General features: G+C 31.3%; 3 protein-coding genes across 3 annotated transcripts in view; all 3 read left to right on the top strand.

The window, feature by feature from the left end:
• Positions 1–1,755: 1,755 nt before the first annotated feature.
• On the top strand, positions 1,756–19,578 carry LOC107448637 (uncharacterized). The gene is made up of 2 exons (XM_016063918.3): positions 1,756–1,913; positions 18,816–19,578. Exon 2 carries the CDS (start codon positions 18,826–18,828, stop codon positions 19,357–19,359), a length of 534 nt encoding a protein of 177 aa, XP_015919404.1. The 5' UTR covers positions 1,756–1,913; positions 18,816–18,825; the 3' UTR covers positions 19,360–19,578.
• LOC107448632 (mitochondrial ribosomal protein L1) lies at positions 1,920–4,077 on the top strand. The gene has a single exon (XM_016063899.2). It carries the CDS (start codon positions 2,018–2,020, stop codon positions 3,107–3,109), a length of 1,092 nt encoding a protein of 363 aa, XP_015919385.1. The 5' UTR covers positions 1,920–2,017; the 3' UTR covers positions 3,110–4,077.
• Positions 19,579–23,666: 4,088 nt separating the features above from the next.
• LOC107448654 (zinc transporter 6-A) overlaps positions 23,667–26,641 on the top strand; it is a 24,137-nt gene continuing 21,162 nt past the window's right edge. Inside the window, exons 1-3 of the mRNA XM_016063956.4 lie at positions 23,667–23,879; positions 25,434–25,471; positions 25,676–25,762. Of these exons, the coding sequence (XP_015919442.1) occupies positions 23,873–23,879; positions 25,434–25,471; positions 25,676–25,762 (132 nt within the window). The 5' untranslated portion in view covers positions 23,667–23,872. The remainder of the gene's footprint in view (positions 23,880–25,433; positions 25,472–25,675; positions 25,763–26,641) is intronic.

Genomic DNA, 26,641 nt, shown 5'->3' with positions numbered 1-26,641 from the left:
CTCACAGTCTTTCTCAAATATTAGTGGTATCCGTTCATCGAATTCTATCCCTGATAAAATTCTGGTGAAGGTTGGCATTAGGAAGGAAGGTTGGATAGATGAAGGTTGGAATTATGGATAACGTTATCCCCGCAAGATAAAGAAGAAAAAAACCCATAGAAGTTTTATTTTGTTATTTGAAATTATCTGGCAAGTTAAGTGCAGTACCGTAGCTGACAGTAATACTACAAATAAGATACTGCTATCAAGACAGAAGTCTCCAATTTCGGACAATGAATTTAATGATTGTCCGGTTAGTTAAGGATAATTACCTTAAATGGCTTTGAAATAACACATTCCAAGCAAAACAGAAGTCTCAAGTTTGAATTATATGTTTCTTATTAAATTATATGCATAAATTGGAAATCGTGACATTTTAAAATTTAGTAAATATATTAAATGGACTAAAAAATACTTTCTCCTTATTTATCGCTGAATGTTTGGCATAGCATAGCCGATTCCGGCTCGGCTTTTGTGACATTAAGGCCATTAAGCAGAGAAGACATGAGTTCGTGCAGTTGAACTAGAAAATGGAGCCACGAAGCGGTGGGTTTGCGTAGGTGGACCAACTGGCAAGTCTGAGAAATATTTCCAATTCCCCGATTTCCACCTAAATCACTAATTACAAGGATCCTGAGCAATTCCGCCGAAAGCAGCAGGAATCAACATAGTACTACTAGATGGTGAGTTCAACTGAAAGCAATGCGGAATCACGAAGCGGGGAGTTCTTCTAGGCGGACCCTGTTTGATTGGAGTCCATTAGTAAATTTATAAAATGCTGCTCACCAACCCATTAAGTCGATATTTGCCCCCAAAACAGAAAAAATTTTGATCATTATATTTTATTGGGTACCTGCCAAAGACATCATTGTGTGTCCTGATTGGATGCTGAATAATAAGCAAATGCCATGAATATATTTTTTCACACTTTACGTACCCATTTTTCAACTTGTACAAAATTTAACCTCTTTAAATGTGAGTTAAAAAATTTATTTTTTCTACCTCTGTTTATATCAATTTTTTTTCCTGACGGTTCATGGTGTTTTTCATCAAGACCGGCTTGCAAAGGTCAGAGGGTTTTTCCATTGCGTTTTTCAGGAGCACATATTCCTTACCTATCCGGTTTTCAGTAGCATCCGAAATGAAGAGCCATTTACATTTTATACGATTTTTCTCTCATGCGAATAAATTGTATTCAGTGAGAACGGCCCTTTAGGTTTTGACCACTTTAATGCAGAAAAAAATCCGAAGCGGGGGAGCCATCCCCTCCGCAGAGGATCAAAATTGTGATGGCATGTCTTCGGATCATCCTCCGGGATGTTTCCCAGACCGTCGCCAATGGCCCATTGTTTAGCTCTAGTGCGACGTAAATTAACAACAACAACAACAGCAGAAAAAAATCGCTGATGCGAATTCAGAGATTTGTCTCCGTACTACGTATGTTTGTATTTAGTGAGAACGATGCCCAAGATGCAATTTTCTCCTCCGAACCTTTGCGCGAATCAGCTTCCGAGTTTTTAGTTGACAGCAAAAACAAATAAAAATCTGATTGGCTTTTAGACGCCATTCGGTAGAGCTCTGTACAGTAGGAATGATCCTTAATATTTCAAAACAATTTTTGAAATTTTAGTGATTAAAATTACCTAGCAATGTTCTGTTAATGAAAATATTCTGCGTTTTAACATTGATATTTAATTTGTTTTCAGTCTCAACTAATAAAAGCATAAAAACTCCAATGAGAGATGCGCATGTCTTTACGGATTACGCTATGTGCCACACCTTAATAGCGCCATCTATTTCTAAATAAAAATTTTCAGAAGAAGAAACTGACTCCCTTGGATGGCAATTACATTTTGTAAATAAACCGAATTAAGGTAAAGTTTTTGCTTTGAAATATGTATTTTTTATTGTTGTAACACTTTAATAATTCCTATTTTTTATTATAATTGTTCCAAAATACTATAACGATTAGTTTAAAATGTTTGCAAAACAACTGTTTCCGTCTTTCTCGAACTACGCGGCACTGGTTGGAAAAAACATCCGCTCTACTATTATTAACAATCGCATAACACCTAACGTTGATTTGGTAAGGTATGCCGCTCGAAAAGGAACTAGAGCTGCAAACCTTGCAGCAAAAAAGGCTAGAAAACTCAAAGAAGCTGGTAAACCACAACCCATCCCCAAATATCTCCAGCGAAAAATCAAGATATCTGCAGAATTGGAAAGAAAAAGATGCGTCGATGAAAATTGGTTGGAAACAAATCCAATTGATAACGTTTGGAACATGAAATTGTACAGAGGCAAGCCGTATTCTGTGTCTGAAGCTATTGAAATGTTCAGGGAGCTTCATCAGCCTGAAATGCTGGATGACTCTAAGGCATTACTTTACGCAAATATCGAATTGGATTTAAAACTTAAGAAAAAGGATAAGTACCTTGAAGAGTTGAGTGGAAGCGTAACTTTTCCTCACCAGTTTGATGCGTTTCGTAACAACCGTATCATCGTATTGTGTAAAAGCACAGAAGACCAAACTTTAGCTACAGATGCAGGTGCTGTATATTCTGGGTCGCAAACACTGATAAAACAAATATTATCAGGTACTATATCAAGTGATGAGTACGATTATGTAATATGTCATCCGGATATGCTTAAGGAAGCAAATACTCTGCGAGGGATTTTGGGTAAAAAGTTTCCCAACACTTTTAATGGTCTATTAAGGTTAGATATTGAGCCTGCTGTTAAAAATTTCTTAAAAGCTATTGACTTTAAGCTGAAAAGAAGTAATGTTGAAGTTGATTTCGGTTGGGTGGATATTTGCTTTGGGCGAATAAATATGCCAACAGAAGAGTTGGAGAAAAATTTAAAACACTGTTTAGAAATCATTGAAAAATTAAAGCCTGCTGGTACGCAAGAGCAGTTGTTTATTATTCGAACATTGCTGTTTTGTGAGAAATCTAGAGAAAAGTTTAAAATACCCCATTGGAACTATTTAACCAATTATCCTGAAAATGGTGTGATTGTGGAAGAAACTGCTGATGAGGATGAAATTAATGAGAGCAAAACCAACTAATGTTTTTAATCAAATCCAATTGTGTTATTCAAAACTAATCTGTTTAGTTGTTTTCATAGATAATGGTGAAATATTTTCTTGTTTTTTTAGTGAACACAATAAAAAAAAAATTGTTTAGTTTTAAAATGTTAATTTAGGATTAGTATTGTAAAATGTTTAGGCTTCTAATTGAATAACTGTTAAAAACCTTATAATTGCACAAAATAAAAGAGTGAACATCATAATAACTATTGATTTAATTGTTGAATTTTTATGTACAAGGAACTTGTTCTTGTTGAATTTTTATGCACAAGAAGCTTTTTCTGAATAGATATGCCTATTTTCGATGAATTCGAATTCTGGACTATTAAAATATCTGATTAATAATTCAAAATCATCTTGACTATAATTCAATGATTTAATCAAAAATGACTGAACATTACTTTTACATCTCTGGATAATTAAATTTTATTGTACAAAGATTTTTCGATTTATAAATTTGCATAAATGAGTTCTTTAGATGTAGCTAAATATACAAAAAGTAAAGTTTATAATAGGTCCAAATCTTCAATTGCTTCCTTACCTAAACTATGGGAATTATAGTCTCAAAACTGTCGCTATATTATTTCTCCCCTAATCCCGATTTAAGGGTCGAAGATCCCCATCTTTCTAAAAAAAAAAAACTTATTCAATCTGAAAAAGTCTGTTTTTGTATCTGATTTCATAACTTGCAATTTCTACAGCACTAATTTATAAACACATTTAAAGTTGGCCAATCAAATAATTAGGATTTAGTTTTAGTATGAAAAAATTTGATCATTAGATCAAAGTTATTTGTGATGCATCAACAACAAAATTATGTCATTTCAAAAGTTTAAAAGGTATCTGTGAAATTTATTTTGTGATTTATTTATTTTTATCTGGTTTTCAACAGATAATAAGGATAATTTCATATTTCATTTTCAATAAATTTAAATTGGCCATTTGCATGTATTATGTATATTTTTTTAAAAAACAATATTTAATGTTGTATTATAGTTTTACTATTTTGTATTTAAGAATATTTCAGTTTATTAAATTTAACTAAATAAAATCTAAAGTTAATAAAATGTCTTTAAAAATTTAATTTTATATTTTTTTAAATCGAATTAATTGGATTTAAGTTTTAAGCAAATCAACCGGATTTTTTTAAAAAGAAATTCATAAATCCTGGTTTAAATTTGGAAAGTTTCAAAAACATGTGTTTATTTCAAAAAATATTTATTCTAAGCATTGTATGCATATCAAATTATTTATCATGAAGGTTTTACTTGCATTCAAAATGGTAATAGAATGATTTTTTTTGTTACTTTTTGATTTGATGGATCAGGGGTGATTGTACTCCGAGGGTACCCCGGAATTCCGTGTTTTCCATGTCATTTTTTGGGGTTCAAAAACTAGAAGAAGTGAATGTCATAGAATTCCGCATAACTCAACATCATTGGTTCCACAAAACAAGACTAATAATCCAACAAAATTTTGCTGAATCTTGTTATCAAGATGTTTTCATACATCCTTCCGTCAATTACTTAAAGAATTACGTCCTTCACGATTCTTCTGGCTATTTGATTGTTTTGGTTTGACAGGTTTTTGCTATTTTGAATATTTGGTACAGCAACAGAATCAGCTAATACTGCGAATCTTATTCAAGCGATTTTAATATCAATTTTCGTATTTACCTGATATAAAAACTGCGCATTGTGATTCGTATTCTCTTGATTTAAATATCCAATGTCGTGATTTGTATTTAAGCGCTCTTAAAGCCCAATATCGCGATTCGTGGTCACACGCTTTTAAAATCCAATTTTGCAATTCGTATTCTCACATTTGTAATATCAAACATGGATTTTAGAATTTTTATGTGAGATTTAAAAACTATGCATTGCGATTCGTATTCATGCGATCTAGTGATTCGCATTAGAACGATTTTAAAATTCAATATCGCAAATTGTATCTTTGCCTTTTAAAATTCTAATATCGCAATTGATATTCACACAATTTTTTTCTTTTAAATCTAATATCGTGACTCTTGTTAGAAGTAAGCTTCTTCTTGAATTAGTTACTCTAAAGGTGTGATATATTTTGCATTAGAAAATAATTTAATTATAAATGTTAATTCAAAAAATTATGTTAAATATGAAAGATATATGATATATAAATTGATATTGGTTTTTTGCACATAAAATTTTCAGGGCTTTTCACTTTGTGAAAGTGGAATGTCAGTAAAAATCTGCCAACTTTTTTTTAAAAAAGATTATTTTCTTTATTATTTAAACACTAAATAAAATGAATGTTTGCAAATTCCAGAAAATTTATAATTAATAAAATTTATTTCATAGAGAGTAGCATATAACAAGTTACAATATGTATAACATTTTACGAGAAAAGAACATATTAAAGTAGGATAGTATTATTATTTTATAGATTTTTCATTTTAACTCCTCAACGCATATCTATCTTCAGTCAAAACATCAAAATCAGATGTTTTAATATTATGGAAGTTTAGCATTTAAATAAATATATAAAATGAAAGGATATAGATTTTAAAAGATGAAGCTTAGTTTGATTTCTATTGTTTCATAAAAATAGTTTTTGAAATGAATGAATATTTAACTGTCACAAGGAAACGTTTGAAATAAGTTTTAAGTTCTAAGATTTAAACACTTTATTTAAGCAGGCTTTTTCATTAAATTCTAAAATAAAAGAAAGCACCACATGCTGAATAAATCTGCTTGAAATTAACGAAACAGATTTTTAAAAAAGTTATACAGACTCAATATTTGCATAAAGAAGTGAAACTTTTTTATTAGTATATAAATAGAATTAAGGGCTAATAAAAATTTCAAAATAAAAACTTAAGAATTAAGCAGAGTTTTTTAATAAATGGTAGTATTAAATTACAACAATTAATGGTAATATTAAGTTAAATGGTAATATTAATTGATCTTGAATTTCAAAATTAAATTTACTATAGGTGCAAGCTGAATTAAAAACCATTCAATTTAGATCCATTATTTGAGAATCTTTGTCCGCGAGGTTTCAAAGTTTTCTATAATTCTATTTCGTATTTGTCAGTTCCCCAAATTCCTTTACCCTCTTTTTGCAATCGTCTAAATTTAGAACATTGCTTCTAAGGATAATAATGTTAGATGGAATAGTTTCTGTTTGATTTTTAAATGAAGAAAGCAGTTTATCAGGTGAAAAAACGATATTCCAAGTTTGAAAAAGAAATAATACAGAAATCGCTCTATGCTTAAAATGACAAACATAGCAGAATTAAATAGCCATATGTCACAGGCGGCGTTGCCAAAAAACCTAATTTACGCACTCAAAATTTCTCTTTACAAATTGTAGTTTACAATTCCACCCAGCTAACTGAAAAATATTGATTTTGGTTTGCATGTTGATTTATTTTTTTTGTCATCCAATAATCTAAGTGTTTTAAGCTCTTTTCTTTTAAATTATCATATACTGCAACTGCTAAGATAAAAACTAACTTCTCTTCGTATAGTCTTTTTTTTTATGAATTAAAATTAAATAACAAATAGCTTTGTTCCACAAGTGTTATTTCTGATTTGGTATTTAGGAAATATTTTTGTTTAGCTGCAATTAAAATGAAATAACAAAGATTAGTATCTTTGTCTAAGAACCAGAATAAGGAAAACTATATGTTAGGAAGTAAAAATAACTTTAACTGTAGTGGTAAAAATAACTTTAATGTATCCACTTTGAAAAAATATCCTATCACACTCCTTTTGTGACGATCTGCATGACTTCCGTTTCTGTAACAAGTAAGTTTTTACATGATGGGGTTGTTAACCCCATGCTAAACTCCCATTCTTGAAGGCCAGGGTGTTACTCTTAGTCTGATGTCTCCTCACTGATCTGTCCAGCTTAGCAACTATGCCATCTGTTGTGTAGCTACTGATAGGACATCAGTAGCTACACAACAGATGGCATAGCTCAGTGATTCCTCCATAATACTTTTAAAATTTTAGCAAAGTAATGAATGTGTTGCCTTTTTAAAAGTCATGTTACATAGGTTAGCATCATTTCTCACGAATGGTTTACTTACATTTCAATTATTATTTAAAATATTTTTCTGCGTGCTTTTCTTTTTTCCTCTGTCAATTACGTTTTCCAAATTTGACATAGCGTTAAATGTTTTCTTTTGAATTAGATGCAGATTCAATTTAATCATCTCTAACTTGGTTTCTTCATTTGCGATTACATTTTTGTAAAATTCTTATGTAGTTCTATCACCTTTTCCATCTGATATTCTTGCTGATAATCACCACATACTGCAACTTTATTGTTCACACTCCACAGTAACTCTTCTCATAAGCATCATTCAATGCTGGTTCCATGATATGGATGGCAGATGTGGTCAGATTTTTCAAACTAAAAATTGGGACATATCATTTACTGGGTGAGGGGGAAGGTGATGTAAGAGTTGTAGAGAAAGAAGGAGAGTTTCCATACGTAATTGAATGAGAAAAATTCTGATTTCATGCAAGAAATAAATTTTACACGAGGCGCCTATCTTCCCCCACCTGCAAACAATGCAAATGTTTTTAAAGTTTGAACTTTTTAAATTTAACTAAGAAAATAGTATTTTGAACAATGAAAAATGTAAATTGAAAAATTATTTAATTGTGGTGGTAATTACAGAATTCTACAACATAAAATTTTCAACAAATTTAAAAGAAATCAAAGTTTTTATTATTCATATACAGGTATCATCCTTGCAGTTTGAAGCAATGTTTAATAACAAATTTTTATTGCCTCTCAGAACATCTATAAACTCCCTGCATGAATATTAAAAATATATCTTAGTTAGTAATAAAGATTTTAAAGTTTCTATAGATAGTTAAGTTTTTTAAACTAAATCTAGTTTACATATGTTTTTCTTGTTTGGTGGAACTTTAAAAGTAAAACTGGGACTCGGGCAGGACTTAAAATAAAGTTCGGGTCATCTGGCTGCTGGGAGTGTGAAGAAAAAAAATTGAGATGTATGGGCACTTTAGTATAGGTAAAATACTTCTTTTAAACCATGGAGAGCATTTTTATATTACAATTTTAAAGAATAAAAATGTAAATAACTATACAAGAACAAATCTAGCAATGGCCAAATTGTCTGATAGCTTTTCTTTTTTTCACATTGATAGATCTAACAAAATGCATGAAACTTATCAAGTTACAGTTTGTTTGTTTTTTACCATTTGTTTAAGAGTTATATATTTTTTAAATGGCACTAATTTTTTACAATTTTTAAACATCCATAACTGGAGAACTAATTGACCTAGAGAGCTAATTTTGTTCAGTTTTTAATGCAATTTATTAAATATATAATATGGCTAAATTATTATAAAAATTAGATTTTTAAAAAATAATAAGTTTTACATTTAAAAAACATTTAGAATCCATTTTTTTTTTTATTCTTCTGAAAAAAATATTTTTTATTTTATCTCCTTTTTAGCAATGTGTGTGCCAAATTTTCAAAATAGTATTCCTGTTTGGTCATAAAAAATATTTTCTAATTTAACTATGACAAGTAATGCGATAAAAACCACATTATGTGTCACTTTAAGAACAATTTTAGTAAGAAAAAAGTGGCGAGTTCATTTTACTAAATGATTTGTATCAATATTTACCAAAAAGAATTTTTTTTTATTATTATTATCCTGTTGGAATACCATCTTAATTAGGCGCAAACATTGCTTTAAAAAAGCTAAATTAAAAATTTGATTCTTAGTTTTTTTGAAAAAAATTACTATTTAAATTAATTGCGCAGTATTATACATTTTATAAAATTCCATTAAAAAGTGAACAAAATTTAGCTCTCTGGGCAATCAGTTTTTAAGTTATAGCTGTGATATAAATTTTTTAATTTTCAAAATTGCATAACTCGGAAACAAATAATTAAAAACATCTGAAGCTTGGTATTTTTTATGTTCAAAGCAGATTTTGTTAAACACATCAAATATAACTGAAATCTGAATTGTTGTCCTAAAAAAAATTATTTTATTGATTGATTGATTTGATATGGAATTACCCAGTACCCAACTGATGTGAAATGTACACTGCTTGATAATTGCTAAGAAGCAACTTCTATTATCTGAATACCAAATGTGTTTCAGTAATTAAGATTTTGAATCATTACGTTTCAAATAAACTTAATTTGCTTAAAAAAAAACTTTAGAGTTATAGCGAAATCCGCATACAGTGAAATTAAAATTCATGGGTTCAAACTTTCGGCGTTTATTTGCTTAAACAATTTGGACCATATTTTCTAGATTGGTATTAACACCATAATTTGAGTGAAATCAGAATATGTCGAAAAACTCTTACGTTTCTTTGTGAAAGTGCGTTTTTATGTCTGATTTCGTAGCTAATTATACTAAGTAGCATATTTAAAGTTGGGCCCTCGAACTACACTGCTGGACAATTGCTAAGGACGGATAACACTATCATCCATAGCAACCACAAAATGAAAGGAAGCAAAATGTGGAAAATTAGAATAAGTGCGGGATATAGTAAGAAGAGGTATGCGTATGCAAATTTTTTTTCCACGTCTGCTCATCACGTGATAGCGCTGATAAGGGCTTTAAAGGTTTTGACGCGTGTTGAGAGTTGTTGTTTCAAGTCAAAGTTTTACAGGAAAGATTTAGTTGACGTACTTGAAATTTTCGGCATGTCTTCCCGATATCACTTAGATGATTTTAAGCGTAGCAGAATTACTGGAAAGATCGAAGAAGGGCGAAAAATAACAGATGTTGCCAGGGAGTTCGACATCACTCACAGCATTGTTTCACGGCTGTGGAAATCCTTTAAAACTACTGGAATGTGTAGTAGGCGGCACGGGGGAGGTCGTGTTAGAAGTATGACGTCTGCAGAAGATAGATACATCGTCCTATAAGCGAAAGTTGGCACAGAACAGGCGCACCACAGCTCAGCAGGTGGCAAATCAGTTTCTTGCTGCCACAGGAAAGCAGATCTCCCGAAAAACTGTTGCCAGACGTTTGAGGGGATGAGGACTATACCCCCGCAGACCTGTTGTGTGTGTCCCATTGTCCAGACAGCACCTTACTGCCCGTTTGCAATGGTGTCGTGGGCATCACAATTGAACTGAACAGGACTGGGCATGCGCACTGTTCTCAGATGAGAGTAAATTTTGTCTGTCATCGGATTGTAGACGCCAAGTGATCTGGCGCGAGAGTGGTACTGGTCATCGGCCAGAAAATATCCAGGAAAGGGACCATTATCCGACATGCAGTGTCATGGTGTGGGCCGGCATCATGATCAATGGCCGCACGCGCCAATATGTGGTTGCGAATGATGCTATGTCGGACCAACGATGCATTGATGAAGTTCTACTTCCTCATGTTCGTCTTTTCCGTGGTGCTGTCGGTGATAAATTTGTTTTTATGGACGACAACGCAACATGTCATCGAACACTCGCTGTTCAGGATTGTCTAGACAGCGAGGGTATTCAGCGCCTCGTATGGCAATCACGTTCTCCAGATCTAAACCCCATTGAAAATGTTTGGGATACTTTGGGGAGGCAACTTGCTGGTCGAAACTATCCTCCGACAAACAAGAACACCCTCATCCGTGCACCGACAGAGTAATGGGATAAATTGCCTCAACAACTGCTGGATAATGTTGTGCAAAGTATGATACGAAGTGTAGAATGTTGCATCACACTCCACCGCAGACATATCCCGTACTGACACCTTTCTTCAAGTTGCCTGCTGACATTTAGATGCATTGTTCCATTTTTCTGTACGCAGCATCAAATCAACAGTTTTTTTCTTTCAGATGTTTCATAGCTTTTGTACTTTCCAGAACAATAAATATTCTTTATTCTAATGTCTGAACAGTGTGGCAACTATTTTTTATCTTACTAGGCCTCATGTATCGCTTAATGTTATGCTACAATGCAATTTGTGATCCGTCCTTAGCAATTGTCCAGCAGTGTATTACGATTGAGTCGTAGTACGTGAAAATTCGATTATTAAAAAAAATCAAAAGTCATTCCATAAATTTCCTTCTTTAGAACTGTACCTACTTCTTTGTATAATCTTCTGGTGCTTAAAATCAAAGAATGGATTGTAAATAATTCTCGAAACATCAAAAATGTCAGATATTTTAATGCAGATATTTTGATACTTAACCAATATTTTTGATAAAATTATAACCTCAGTAAGTGAACTATTTATTCCTATTTTATTCAATATATGGCTGTCTAGTGGCAAATTTAATAATAGTAAGGGATAGAATTTTTTTAATGAATTGTGAAAATATGAAAAGCAAAATTTGGATTTACTATAACGAATACCAACGATATCCTGAAAAGAACTACAGCAACAATCGAAACATTTTGAACACTTGAGTTGGCGGAAAATATTATTGGTTTTTCTAGTCAGTTCAGAAAAAGCTTAAAGTCCATGAATATGTTTTCGGAATTTCAGAGGTTGTGAAATTTAAATATTTGGGTACAGTTTTAAGTAGCAATGGTACATCATTTAAAATTTGAAATAAAATCAATATGGCCAAAGGATGTTAAGGATTACGAAACCAGTTTAAATCAAAATACTTAGCAGTGAAGCAAACACACAGCTCTACGAGACATTAGACAGTTTTATATTCTTTATACTTTAATTAAAATGATAGAGACACATTAACACTGCTGGAGAAGGAAGAAAAAAAAACGTGTGTCTATGTTTTATGCTAAAAGCTGCATACGTACTAACAATTTTAAAAAAATTATTAGCTTAATTAGAGGAGCCTTTTTCCTGATATTTGAATGCTTTAACTCTTCCATCGTTAAGGACGACATATATCGTCTTCCACGGGAAATTCCTGTGTGCTAGCGACATAATATATCGTCTTTTTTTCTTTCTTTTTTGTTAAATTTTAGCCCTAAAAGTGGAAATTGTAACGCAGAAGGTAGGAAAAAACCGCTCTATTGCCGCGATGAAACTGTTAAAATAGTTTTACGCGTAGATTAAAATAATAAAAATATATTGATACTTGCAAAGAAGCAACAAAAATAATTTCTCAATGTTATTCGTTAAAATCTGCTTACGTACCAGCATTAGAATTAAAGCAGAAGGTTCTGTAATTATTAACCTTTTTTTTTTTCGTTAACTTGAAACCTCTAAAGAAGTTTAATAAATTAAAATAAAGAATAAATATTTATATGGAAAGCATTCCGTTTTAGAAACTTAAATTAATGGATAAGAAAAAAAAAGTCATTAGGCTTGAACTAAAGCATCTGGTATATTGTTTGATCCTAAAACAATGTTACTCGACGAAAACAATTATCCGTCTTTACATTTGACTTTCTATTGTGCTCTTTGCTATTTCTATTCTTACAATTTCGTCTTCAACTTATACACATTAAATGAGTTCGTGTCATTGTAAACATTATTTGAGAGAAAGAGGGAAAAAAGACTTGGAAACAGTTTAAGGTTGTGTGTGCCCATCATCTTGATTGATTTATGATACAAGTATTACAATACCAAGGAAGAAATTATTGCAAAAAAAGTTTTTTTTATCTCGAATTTATCGGAGAATATTGAGAATGTTCTGCCATGCTATTGATGTTTGACTTACTTTTTAGAGCAAAATATTTCATCGCTTGTATATAGTAAGTTAACTTGTTTTGCCTGTTTTCGCTTATGTTTTCAATTTCTCTCCGTTATATCGAAATACATATAGTTAGACCTTATTTCTACCTTGCAGGTAATTAGTAATTGTTAACTTTTTTTTCCTTGTGAAGTTTTAGTTTATTCTTGTACATAACAGATTGAGCAAATTTACATTGCGCTATCAGTTTAGTTTGAAATTTTTTCTCTGTATTAAAAAAATCGCAATCGTAGCCCCTGTTGTTTTCAGTCTTCAATTTAAAATTACAATTTTCTATGACTCGTACTGCAACGCAGTTCCACCAAACTAATTAGACTAGTTAAATATTGTTTCCGATCTATTGTTATTTATATTTTTTTACTCTTAATAGAATGAAATTAAACCCAAGTTGCTGAGATTGATTGTAGTTCAAAAATTTTAAAAGTTTTTATTTATTAAAAGTACAGGCTTCTTTTTATACTCGCACACCTCGTTATATGCATTCACTGAAATATTTTACTGATGCGGTCCACTATTGGTAAAAGCAGATTTAGACAAATATGAGAAAAAAGTCTTATTTCTTTGAATTTTGGATAAGTTTATCGCCAAGAGTCAACTATAAGTATTTATGTTTAGTTATGTGGAACTAGTAGAACACAAAATAATTACACTAAATGACACTGAAAAAAGTTTTGTGTATATATATATATTTTTTTAATTACAAGATGACTTCCTGTTTTGCCCCCCTCCCACCCCCATAAATTTGAAGAGGGGGAAAAAATTTCAAAAATAAACAAAAATTTGTCTTATATTTTATAATCAAAAATATGTCCTGAAAATTTAACAAAAAAAATGCCAATTATGCAAGTCTGGATGATATTTTTTTTTAAATCATTAAGTTAAATTTAGTTTCATAAAGTTTACATTAGCCATAGCCAGTATTCAAATAAATAATTATAAGAAGAATTAAAATAACCTCCGTCTTTACCTTGTAGTAAAAGTTGAAAAGAAAAAACAGTTAGTTATCAGGGTTTAGAAGAAATTTGTTGTAGTTTAGAAGAAATTTGGGTCCGTTAACGGACCCTTCACAAAATATCTTTTCATAAAAACGGACCCTTCACAAAATAATTTATCTTTTATTCGGACCCTTCACAAATTTGTTTATCTTCATCATTGTTATGTTAATCGAATAGTTAAAACCTAGGGGTTAAAAAAAAAAGAAGAAAGGCGGTTCGAAACGAACTAATTTTAAATTCCAAATGTAGTATTCTAAGAAAATATTTCTACTTTAACAGATATCGTGTGCACATTCTTATTGATATTAAATGATACTTTTTTTAAATAAATGTTTAATCAATTTATGATTCATAATCAATTAATTATTCATGAAATTAATTAATAGATTATTATGTAATAAAAATTAATTTCTGGCAATTTTTTAAATAAAATATTATAAATTTGAGAATTGTTTAAGTTTACTTAATGCGTAACACATTAAAAGTAATGCATTACTAAGTTGTGTTATTTAAAATATGTCAATTGAAATTATTAAAAATGTGAGTGATTTTGTTTCCATTATTTGTTCGAAATGAATATTCTGTGTTGAGCAGCATAGGCTAAATACCAAATATTTGTATGTTGCATCTCTAATTTTGTAGCACCAATTGTTGAATAGAATCTTGTATCTATTTACAATTTAAAAACTTATTGATAAGGTTTTCAGCAATTTTTGCAATAATAGGAGCCTATTTTCTAAAATTCACAAAAGCAGGACCCTGGTTGAAAGAATGTGACTTAACGCTTATTTTATATTCACAAATTGTGAGTAGTTTTTTCACAATTTTACAAAAACAGGACCTTTCACATAATGTCTGGACAGACCCCTGGTTATAATATTTATAATTATAATTACTTTCTGAACGTGATTTTAAATTTCTAAATAGTTCTTTTATTCACTTAATGTACTAGGCTAAACCTGAACTTGATTGTATCTTTCATTTTATTGTATATTGTGTTTATTTATGATTATCAGTTTAATACACTGGTGGACAAAATTAAGAGATGGAAGACATTTTCCCAAATATCTAAGAAAATACTGAACATAAATAAATAAAATTTGGTATGGATATAGCTTATTTCATGATAATAAAGCATGCAAAACAAAAAACCAAGTGCCATTCGCTGGCATAACCTATTGCCAATAAATCCAATGTAGTCTGAACTTAAGGATAAAAGATGATAATAAAAGTGAGGCTTGTACAGTGTGTGTTGCCTCTAGTATGGTGTATGGTCACCCCTGACAGACAGCATGCACAACGAGTATGCATGCTGTTAATAAGGGAGTTAAGGAGGACTTGTGGAAAACCCTCCCATTCTTCCACCAGAGCAATTTTTAACTCCAGAATGGTTCTGGGGGGGGGAGGTTGGCGCATCGCAATAGCTCTCCCAAGAGCATCCCAAGCATGTTCAATAGGATTCAAGTCAGGGGATTTGGCTGGCCAGTCCATTCGTTGAATATCCTCGCTTTCCAGATACTCATCAACCATGAGAGCTCTATGTGGTCCCGCATTGTCGTCCATAAAAATGAACTCAGGGCCAACAGCGGCCCTGAAAAGACGCACATAGGGCTCTAGGACTTCCTACCTGTACCTCAGGGCATTCACGGAACCATTGTCAAACACATGGAGTGGTGTGCGGGAATCTTGCATGTGCGAATGAATGTGCGAAAATCCTTTCCATCTCTTAATTTTGTCCACCAGTGTACTTGCAGGAAAATGATGTCAGTTTTTGCTAAACTTACATTCTATTACGTATATACATGCTATATTCAATTAGGATCTGAATACACATTTCATTTTTCAGCTTTTTCGGCTCTCTATCAAAAAAGATTGCGCATACCTGATGAATGTGCATACGGATTAGAATCTATATGAAGCAATTTTCATAAATCTTCGAAGGTTATTTATACAAATTTCCGATCTCGAAGTCTTCCGCTCACACAGCATATCCCGAAATTGACCAACAATGTCAAAAATCAATTTAGGAAAACTTATTGGATATAAGAAAGTAGTATTTACTGCGTTCTGCTTTAAAAAAAAAAGCAATTAATTTATCCTCTCAAAATTAGATTGAAAGTTCGCTAACATGTGCCGTTGCCGACTGAGAAAAGCTATTAAAAAATGATTTCTAAATAATCACCATTTGCAGCAACAATGTTTTTGTTTTTTTCCTTGCGTTTTATGCATTTCATTTTCTTTCCTTATTCGGGCCTTTATCAAGAGTAAATTGAGAAATCGTCCTATTAACGAGAACTTGAAATCACGCTCAAAATTAAACACAATATACAAATCTTAGTTGCGCATATTTTCACTGGAGATGCGTGGCCATTGTTCACAGTGTTTGTTCGTCATTGTCATGATTTAAGTTCTTGGATACCCTCCTTACAATTTTATTTTATCAATAAATCGTATCGCTATTAAGTGCAGAACAAATTTTGTAAGACATACCTACATAGTTTAACAAACTAGGACTTAAAAATTAAAGTATTAAGTTTAATTTTAAGGAGTTAAAAAAAGAAAGTTAAGATGCTTTGAAAATCTAGAGAGAAAGTACGAAAGAAAATACACGAAACGAGTATATAAAATAAGCATGAATGGAAGAGTTGAAAGAGGGTCGACCTCAGATCACGTTCGTTGATCACTTGAGATTGTTCTTATAGTAAAAGCCTGTATAAGAGAAGCCTAATTTAGTGAATAACAATATTATTTAAGTTTTTATATTATTTTATTTTATAATTGTCGTTGAACAGGCGACCTACAAATGTTCAACTCCGTATCCTTATAATTTTGAACCCAGTCCAGAAGACAAGGGAACTCCTGGATCAAGTATTGGGAGAAATTTCGTCTTCGTGAAGGACTTTTTAATGAAACTAACCCTCATTTGCGTTACACGAAGAGGAAAACCTCCCATGTTTAGCCTGACGTTAAGGGGACTTTAACCCATGATCCGTCTACCACTAAGGTTATTTTACATCAGCACTGTGTTCCGTGCAAGCCAAATGCGGAACTCGTATCGACCAGCCATCTCTGTTATCCCGGTTCATCTCATTAGAAGGCGAAAACTCTATCCCCTGAGCCATCACGGTTCATGATTCAAGTTTTTTATTTTTATAACCGTCGTTGAACGACCGACCAATTTTTGGATTTACGACTAATAAACTACGTAGTCTTGTAATTTTGAACCCAATCCAGAAGACCAAGGAACTCCTGAATCAAGTATTGGAGAGAAATTTACCTTCGTGTAGGACTTTTTGATTGAACTAACCGGCATTTACGTTACATGGAGAGGAAGACCACGAGAACCTCCTACGGTTAGCCTGACGGCAAGGGGACTCTAACCCATGATCCGTCTACCACTGAGGATATTTCACGTCAGCACTGTGGTCGGTGCAAGCCGGTGCGGAATTCGTATCTACTGGGATTCGAACCCGGTTCACCTCATTGGAAGGCGAAGGCTCTATCCCCTGAGCCATCACGGCTCATGATTTAAATTTCAAAAATTTGGCACTGGAAAGAGATTTTACTCGTTAGACTGTTGATAATTGGCTCTGTTGACTAAATTTGCCGACCACTATCCTAGCTTGCTTTGGGGCAAGCATTGTTGGGGGAGGACATCTCGCTGTCAGGTCGGGAATCAAGCGCGTGATGATTGGCACCTTGCCTCACATGATAAATTTTTCACCTATTCTTGCAAGATGGAGGTGTAAATTTGACAAGCACTTGCTTTGCGTTAGAAGACTGCTTTCAAGTGCCTTATTTCAGTCCTAGTGTAAATGGGATGTAAGGCTCAAAAACTTCGTTTCTGTACCTTTAAGCAATAACAGACCCCTGTTAAAGAGATGTTGGTCTATGTAACCATTCAACATTGTGCCTACCCACACCTTTACTCCCATTGAAGGATAATGTTGACTTCTTTTGTTGGGATGCTTCATGGGGGGGGGGAGAATTCTTCTATCTATATCATTATCCAACGAGTTTGTCACTGAACCATCCATCGGCCCACTGTTGCTAATTCCATTGCTAAGGTTTCAAACTGCAGTTTAAATTAACGTTGTTTATGAGCTCACGTAAGAGGACATATAAGTACTTAACTGGGGAAAAAATTACTATTTGCACCTGTTAATAATTTTCGTTAAACTGAATTACACAGTGCAAAGAAGAGATCTTTAGCTTTGACATCGAATAACTCAAAGTAATAAGCAAATCAATAAAATTTTGATTACAGGATGTTCTCCAAACATTTCTGTAGAAACAGGCGAAATTTCATCTGCCCGCGTGCTTTGCACATGCCGACGTTCAGTGAAATGTTATGCATACACACACTGCTACAACTTCAAACAGTGATTTTCCACATTGAATTTTGACAATTATATTCATTATTTACGCACGGGGCCGTGTTGGCGCAGAGGATAGAGCTCTCGCATCCGAATGAGGTGACCGGGTTCGAATACCTGCAATGGCTGGTCGATTCGAATTTCGCACACAGATCGCACCAGCCACAGTGCTGATGCGAAATATCCTCAGTGGTAGACGGATCATGGCATAGAGTCCCCTAGCCATCAAGCTAACCGAGGAAGGTTTTCGGAGTTTTTCTCTCAATATAACGCAAATTCGGGTTTGTTCCATCAAAAAGTCTACCACGAAGGCAAATTTCTACCAATATTTGATCCAGGAGTTCCCTTGTTTTCTGGATTGGGTTCAAAATTACAAGGTTACGAAGTTGAACATTGGTAGTCATAAACCCAAATTTGGGTCGGCTGTTCAACGACGGTTATAAAATAAAATTTTTACTAACATTCTTCCATATTTTACCAGTTATGCATAAATTTTGAACAGCAGTGTAACTTTGACTATCCAAAAACTGTAAGAGGTACAAGAAATTTTCAATGCTTGTATGGTATTAATTTAAGCGAAAATTCCTTTAAGCTATTTCTTTTTTTCTTTTAATAGATTAGTTTATTTCGACATTAACTTTTGTTTTTCTTCCTATTTCATAGATTTACACCAATGGCAACCGAAGTTACTGACACAGAAACTCAGCTTATAACTTACTGCAAAAGCATATTAAAGTACCAAATTATTCCCATGGACTTCATGAACCTTCGAGGCTTGGTGAAGGAAGAACGCAAAAATAAGCAACTTTATAAATTTATAGAAGACAAATACCCTGGCACGCAGTTCATAGAATTTTTAAAAAAGTACCCCGACATTTTCTCCGTTAACCCTAACCGAAGTGTGGTACTCACAGAAGGAAACAGTTTTACCCTTCCGTATGCAGATGCTGCTAAAAATTCCACCCAAACTGTCGATGTTGATGAAGTGGACGGTTATAATCGAGCTGAGTATGTGTCTGACTCTGATAGCGATGGAGCAGAGAACGATGATTTGTTGAAAAAGGATGAGCGCCAAAAAGTAGCTGATATGTGGAGCACATCATCCTCTGACTCTGAGTCCTCAGTGGATGTGTTTTCGTCAGAACTTGTTCATACTAGTGATTCAAATCAAAGTAGTTTGACTTCTACCAGCGCGTCTGAAAATTAAAATTTCTGAAGCCAAGTTTCATAAAATTGCCATAAATATATTTCCCCTCTGTTTGGAAAAGTCTATATTGAAGGGAAAAAAAAACAGGTGTATTTTCGTTCAAATTCTAATCAGCTATTTTGAGAAAAATGTTATTAAAATTTTTATGTGCTAGTCATTTCTTCGGAATTCTGTATTGAGCTATTTATACTTTATAAAAATAAAGATCTGAAGCTGTTATCTCAGAGAAATTATTATGATAGGTTTATTAATTTTATCTAAATAATACTCGAAGCCAAAACTTATAAATTTATAAGAATTATTTTTTGTAAACTTTGTAGGAATTGTAGAAAGTCTTCGGAATTGTTTTGAATTGGTAAGTTTTAGCAGTTTGAATCGTAATGGCTTTAGTATAATTTGTCTAAAATAAGAACTCCTCCAGACATTCGTCTGGACCTGTGGCGGTGACTATGGTAACGAGATATGACTATTTGAAGCAGGGGTGCTGGGTCACAGTTTTGGAGTGGTTTCGGCGCGGGTCGGCGGGAGAAAGGGAATCATTTTCTTCGGTCTCTACCCTCCCTAAAAAGCGCCATTCTTGTTTCCATAGCTCCAGACGGCCTCAGACTTTATGGCGGGAGGAGTTCTTAGCTTAGACAGACTATAAGTATTTGTTTTGTTAAAATGTTATTTAATAAATAGTATTATTTACCAACCTATATTGAGCATCACCATAATTTCCATAGTATTTAATTGTAGCACTATGTTCACTTTCAGATTTACCATATAGCTCGGACTCATAACACTTTGAAAACAATGGTTCTTTCCCTCTTTTAGGGTATACTTTTTCCCTCTTACAAGGGAAGTATGTAAGAAAAATGTCACCCTTAATAACTTTTGTTCTAAGGATTGGATTTTCACGTACTAAGCGTGAGCCTTATTGGTTCCAGGGGGTGACTTCAAATATGCTAATTAATTAGTGCTAACTATTACTTAAGTTACGAAATCAGACATAAAAACGTACTTTCTCTGAATAAACTTTTTTTTAAGCATATTTCGATTGCTTACTCTCGAAATGGAAGGATAGAGAAAATTGCGAAAGAATAGGATCATAAATTGGAGGTTAGTAATTTTTTTTTTCACCGTTATATGGTTGCTATTTTTTTATTTTTTTTTTGTCAACTTCGAAACTATACTTATTCTGTTTCAAAAAAACTTTGTTTTCCTCATTCACGTCTGGTGAATCTTGAGAATGGAGCCTATTTTTTAAGCGCATGACGCAGTTGCTATTTCGAACTGGTCAACATCTCGATCCTATTCAAAATTGTTTGAAAATGTAATTTTTTATTTATTGATTCCAAAATATAGTCCAGATATATTTTAGGGTATACTTTATACGAACTTCGATAGAACTTATTTTTTACCCCCTTTAATTTTTCTCTCTTGCTTAAAATTATTCAAGTTATATGATTTAATGCACGCATCCATGACATGGGTAAACAGGGCATTATTTTAATTTTAGGATTTTTGAAATTATTGATAGGTTCAATGGAGCATTAGCATTCTCGTTTCCTAACGACGAAATATAAGAAAAATTTGTATTCGTAATCTCACTGCGTATTTTTTTTCTTTCAAAATTACGTATTTTTCATTACATTTTTCAAATATACATATTTTTTAAGAGTTAAAGTATTCAAAAAGTGTTTGTTCAAGAGTTTTTTTTTAATTATATCATTAAAAAAGGTTGTCGGAAAATGGAAATTGAAGAATAATCATATAAAAGCAAAGTTTTGAAAATAATGGTTAAATTATGATTATTTTAGGAAATATAGAGCTAAAACGTATGTACAAATATAATTATGCAAAGTACTTACAAAACATTTATATGAAATGAAGTTTAGTATGATAAACTTCGAAACAAGGCTGGAGGTCAAAGTCCTATCTAGCAATCTTTACTCCAAATTTGCGTTCCTTTGGGAATTTTTTTTGCCAGTTTCAATTTTCAAAAGCACGTAAAATGTTGCAAAACCTGCTTATATAATTCACGAAATTATGGACAACTATTATCATCTGTTATCCCAGATCTGAATAAACAATTAAACTTCTACATCTATCCCACGTTTCACGTGTAAAACGCTGGATACCCAGTGAAAGGGTTAAAAGTATTAGCTGAACAGAACATAGCTATAAAGTAATTTGTTATCCAAAAATGTCTTAACATATCTTATTTTAGTAAAAAGAAACAATTATTTGAGATGATAATTCTAAAAATATCAAGGCCTTGAAATCTTTTTTCGATTTTCTAATTTTAGTATTTTCTGGTTAACAAAATAAAGCATATCGATGCATTTTCCTGATAACAAAGTATGCTACAATTATATCTTGTGAATTGTGTTAGAGCTGAAAAATTACCTTAACAACTTTTTAAGTAAATTTTTTCAACGTCATCTTTTTTTTTTCTTCTTTAAAGTTAGCGGTGAAATAAGTTTGCCATCAAAATATAATTGTAATTCGAATTTTGTTTATCTAAAATCAAAAACAACTGATAAAGTTTTTTGAGTTTCACTAATATGCATTTACTTTTCATAACTCAAACAAAGAAGAAACAATAAATAATTTGTTCATTCTTCAAAGGAAAGAAAAAGGATGCGCTTAATTAATAAAATCAATCTGACTTTTTGCACCGAGTAATTTTAAAATGAGAAAATATTCTTAATTTCTTAACGAGGCTTAATTCTCAGCTAACAGGCAATAGATCTAGGAAACTCTGCAATTATTAAGAACGAATGTTTCATTTAAAGACAACCCTACAGTACTAATAAGAATGAAGCCAAATTGATTATATTAAGGGGAAAAAATCTACGTGGTAGCATAAAGAATAATTTGGAAAATGCGAAAATATAATGAAATAGTTGGTTGAATAGTTCTGCAAAGCATGCGTGACCAAAAGATAAAAAATTTAATTTTAAACTTATGACGTTTAGGACTAAAGCTGAGATATTTTAAGACGATTAAAAATTTGGCAACTATCCATACTCTTTGATTGACTTAAAACATCAAATCACCATTTCAGATAATCATAAATCATTGTTGATGTTTGAAGAGATTGATTCACGAAGATATAAAGATACCTTTTACAAAACTAGTATCTTTATTTAAGTTTTTATAGTTTATTTATTCAAATATATCTTTAATATTTAATAAACATATTATCCCAAATATATGCATGCTTTTGCACATTGCTGAAATTGAATAAACTACAAAATTAATCAACTAAAAAAATAAATAAATAAATCAGATACATAACCATATTTGACCAGAAATCTGTTTTTGTAAAACTTGCACAAAATCTCCTTTGAGCTTATTAATGGTCTTTAGATCTGGTCTTCAAGCTGCAACTGAGTATCCCGTACGCATTCGATAGGATTAAGATTAGAAGATATTGCAGGTCACTCGAATCTTTTAATATCCTCCGATTGGAGATATCCGTCTACCTACTGAGGCCTGTGTGGACGGGCGTAATCATACATAAAGATGAAATTTGGTCCATTTCATTAGAAAATAAAAGCTGCTTATAAAATTTTCTATGGTATGTACTAGTTTAAAAACATATTGACTCTGAAATATCTAAACTAATTTTTTTCAAGTGGTTTACTTTGTCCCATACCTAGGAGCATAGTGGATGACAACGATAGTTATAGGTAATACATAGTTTGAAATAAATTTTTTTCTCTTTTCGTTGAGAAATTATTGCTCTGGAGGAGGAAAAATCACCACAGTTTGAAATATACTCAGTGTTTTTACATTTGACACTCATTTCTTTCATATGTACGATTTATATAGAAAGTAAGAGTGGTTTCCCCAAAGTTAAAAAAGCGTACGGTATAATGTTATAGCTGGATCCTAATCCTGGACTATTTGGATATAATTATTGTGATACACAACTATGAACGGCATATCTGAGAAATTCATTAAATACTCTAATTTAATGAATTTCATTAAATACTTCAAGAAGAAATTCATTAAATACTTCAACTAATTGCAATTATCAATTAATTTTTACGTATTAATTTTCATATATTTGTATATATTGGAACCGAATACCAGATTCTTTTAAAAATATAAAATTCATAATAAAAGTTATTTGAAGAAGTGTAAAAACATTTAAATAAAAATTGAATAATATTTCGTTGAGTTTTCACGCAAATCAAATCAATAGATACGAAAGTTTTGCCGGCTGTGAACTTCTTTCGTAGCTTTTCTAAAACTTCACTAGGTAGCGCAGTCAATGTTTGAGTCTTGAGCTTCGTGGTCGAATAGTTTAAAGAGGTTTTACGAATCAAAATTTGCTTCGATGGCATCAGGTTGTTTATTTATAAAAAGTCAAAAGTGTCTGGTTGTCTTCGTGTTGACGGATTGGTGAATCGACTAATGTTTTTAATGATTTAATTAGAGTGTTAAATAACATTTACAGTTTAGAATGTTATTTATTTTTTTAGCCTCTTTATTTCCCTCCTAAGAAGTTATAATCAAAATGGAAGGTAAATTACTGTAAAGGATTTATTGAAACGTACAGAAGTCGCCGCTTAATATCTAACAAATAAATTTTTCTTCGAAACTAATTTACCCTATGATATAAGTTTCTTTTTCTTTTCGTGAATGTTATACTATAACACTATTCTCATAGATATTTTCATATTCGATACATATGTTTTAAATTTATCAACAAATCAAATGTTTCAATTAAATCTGTTCAAAACTCCAGTTTGAACTTCTTATTTGGGCTATATTTGATTTTACTTCTATGTTTAAAATTTGTGTATGACTGTGTTTTATAAATGTAATGTTGTTAACAAACATAAACTAACAGTTCTCGTAATGTTTTCTTATATTAACCATGTTCTACGTCATCCGAAAAAATTTAATTAGCTGCTAGGTTAACAAAGTGGAAGGTAAATTACTGTGAATGACTTGTTGAAACATATGCAAATCGTAATCCGTCAAACACTTGTAAATATTTGAAACTTTTTGGTAATTCTTGGGCATTTATGGTTGATATTTTATAAGGTTCTTAATTTAAATTATAATACAGTAAAACCTATGTAAGTTGACCACTTGCAGTGCATTGCTTAGTGGTCAACTTAGAGTGAGATAAATTTTTTCTCTCCCTATAACTCTTATATTATGTTATTCTTTTTATATTTATTATTTATTTATTTTTTTTTGTTCGATTTGTCATGAATCAAATAATTCTATTTTTTATATTACTTTATTCATCGAATACCTCATGTATCTTTAAAAAAGCGATAATTGCCAGAAATAAATAAATTTATTTGCTTAATTTTTTAATTAAATTTATCGGTTTGAAAAAAACTACATTTTGTTAGCGCAGGTATTTATTATAACATTAGTACCTACACAAGAGTGTGGGTGTAGCTTTTCTACGGGACATTACTGTACTTTCAGAAATGCATTATTTTGCTAAATAATTGTAACTTCCATCTTAAGTATTAAAGTATATTAATTTAAAATATTTGCATATAAAATAAATCATTTACATAAATTTATAGATTTTGAGCATTTAACTTTGAATTAAAAAAATTTCTGTGATATTAAAAAATTTTCCTAATTTAAGCTTTTTAATGTTATTAAAATTTTATTAGATTGCTAAGTATTCAATGAGAAAAATTATTATAGTCTGATGTGTAATATTATCTAACTTACTGTGATTTGTAACTTCATGCATATGGAGATAATTAAAATTACTCTTAATATACCTTAACTGGATGGGGAAAGAAAAACTGTTCAAAGACTAAAATCTTGCAATTATTCATATAATTATTATTTAAATTTAATTTAGATGCTTAACCATCTGATATATTTGCAAGTATGTCCTTTTCATTTCAAATCCTATTTACAAAGGGATTTACTATGCAGGATACTGAGTGTCGAAGAACTGAAAAAGTTTATTTTTAAAAGGTTCAAATTAGAAGTCGGTTATTTAACTAAATTAACCTGTTTTTTGTACAAAATTGCTTATAAAGACATCATTCTCAGAATTTGTATGACTAACTAAAAAAACAAAATTTTTTCAGATTTGCGTCTGAGGAGCAACTCTACAAAAACACTATCAGTTAGTATTATTGTTTTTAGTTACATTTTTGCAAATGGTTCATTATTATATTCATTATGTTTTGATTTAAATGAATTATTATGTCTTGATTCAAATTATTTTCTTAGTGAAACAATTTTACATTTTTATCTTATTTTCATTATGATATCAAATTGCTCTAAAATGGCTTAAATCTATATTATTCTTGCACTTTTTTATTAACAGGTCACCAGAAAAATACTTGGAAAGCATACTTTTTCTTTATTTTCATCATTGCTCCGTGAGATAAAGCCGGTTTATAAAGATAGTAGAGTATGTATTTTCATAAGATCATTTATGATTTTCTTTTGTATTAGGTTAGAATAAAACATGTTTCTATTATATAATATTCCATTGTTTGATTTTTTTTAACTAATTAAACTTGTATAAAATTTCTTCTGGTACAGTTTTTTCATAGTAAGTTGGTTTCTTTTCTGTATAAAATGAAAAATATTTGTGTGCTTTGCTAAGAATAAAAATAATTTACAGATAAAGTTAGTCAATCAAAAATTTATTAAAAAAGGATTAGGTTTAGCAGTAAAAATATAATTTGCAAGCTTATTTACTATAATGTTTGGAGGATATCACATACTTTTGTTGCTAGCCACTAGGGCTGGACGATATAGAAATTTCTTAAATCGATATAATCAACCCTTTTATATCGCGATATTAGGTTATATCGATTTAACAATCTAAACGACAAAACTAAGAAATAAATCCACAGTACCCCTTTTTTTATTCAAATGTATTGTTTTTTTTTTTTTTTTAACTCACTTACAGTCAACTCCTAGTCCACAGAAATTTTGACAAAGTTGTTCTGATTCTGAATAATTTTTTGCAGATATTCAAAAGCTTATTTAATTACTACAATTTACTAATTTTACTCTGTAACTTTTCACTAAAGGTATTGGAGAATATTGTTTACCTTTTTCTTTTGCATTTATTTTATTAGTAAAAAAAATTAAAAACTTTCACTTTCTCTGTACATATATAAATAACTATACATTAATATTTTTATTGAAAATATGCTTAAATGAACTAAGACTAGTTTAAAATTCATCATCATGCCTGCGCCCTAGTTTTTAGATTGCACCTGGAAATTTCCCATTCCTATCATAATTTTTTTACTTTAATAAAAAATATACTTTGTAA

This window comes from Parasteatoda tepidariorum, chromosome 6, assembly GCF_043381705.1.
Source record: "Parasteatoda tepidariorum isolate YZ-2023 chromosome 6, CAS_Ptep_4.0, whole genome shotgun sequence".
In the NCBI taxonomy this organism is placed as follows: Eukaryota; Metazoa; Arthropoda; class Arachnida; order Araneae; family Theridiidae; genus Parasteatoda; species Parasteatoda tepidariorum.
The sequence above is the reverse complement of the archived record's forward strand: the minus strand, read 5'-3'. Positions and strand labels throughout refer to the sequence as shown.

Coding starts and splice junctions, on each gene's coding strand:
- LOC107448632 (XM_016063899.2), top strand. CDS start 2,018: ATGTTTGCAAAACAACTGTTTCCGTCTTTCTCGAACTACGCGGCACTG.
- LOC107448637 (XM_016063918.3), top strand. CDS start 18,826: ATGGCAACCGAAGTTACTGACACAGAAACTCAGCTTATAACTTACTGC.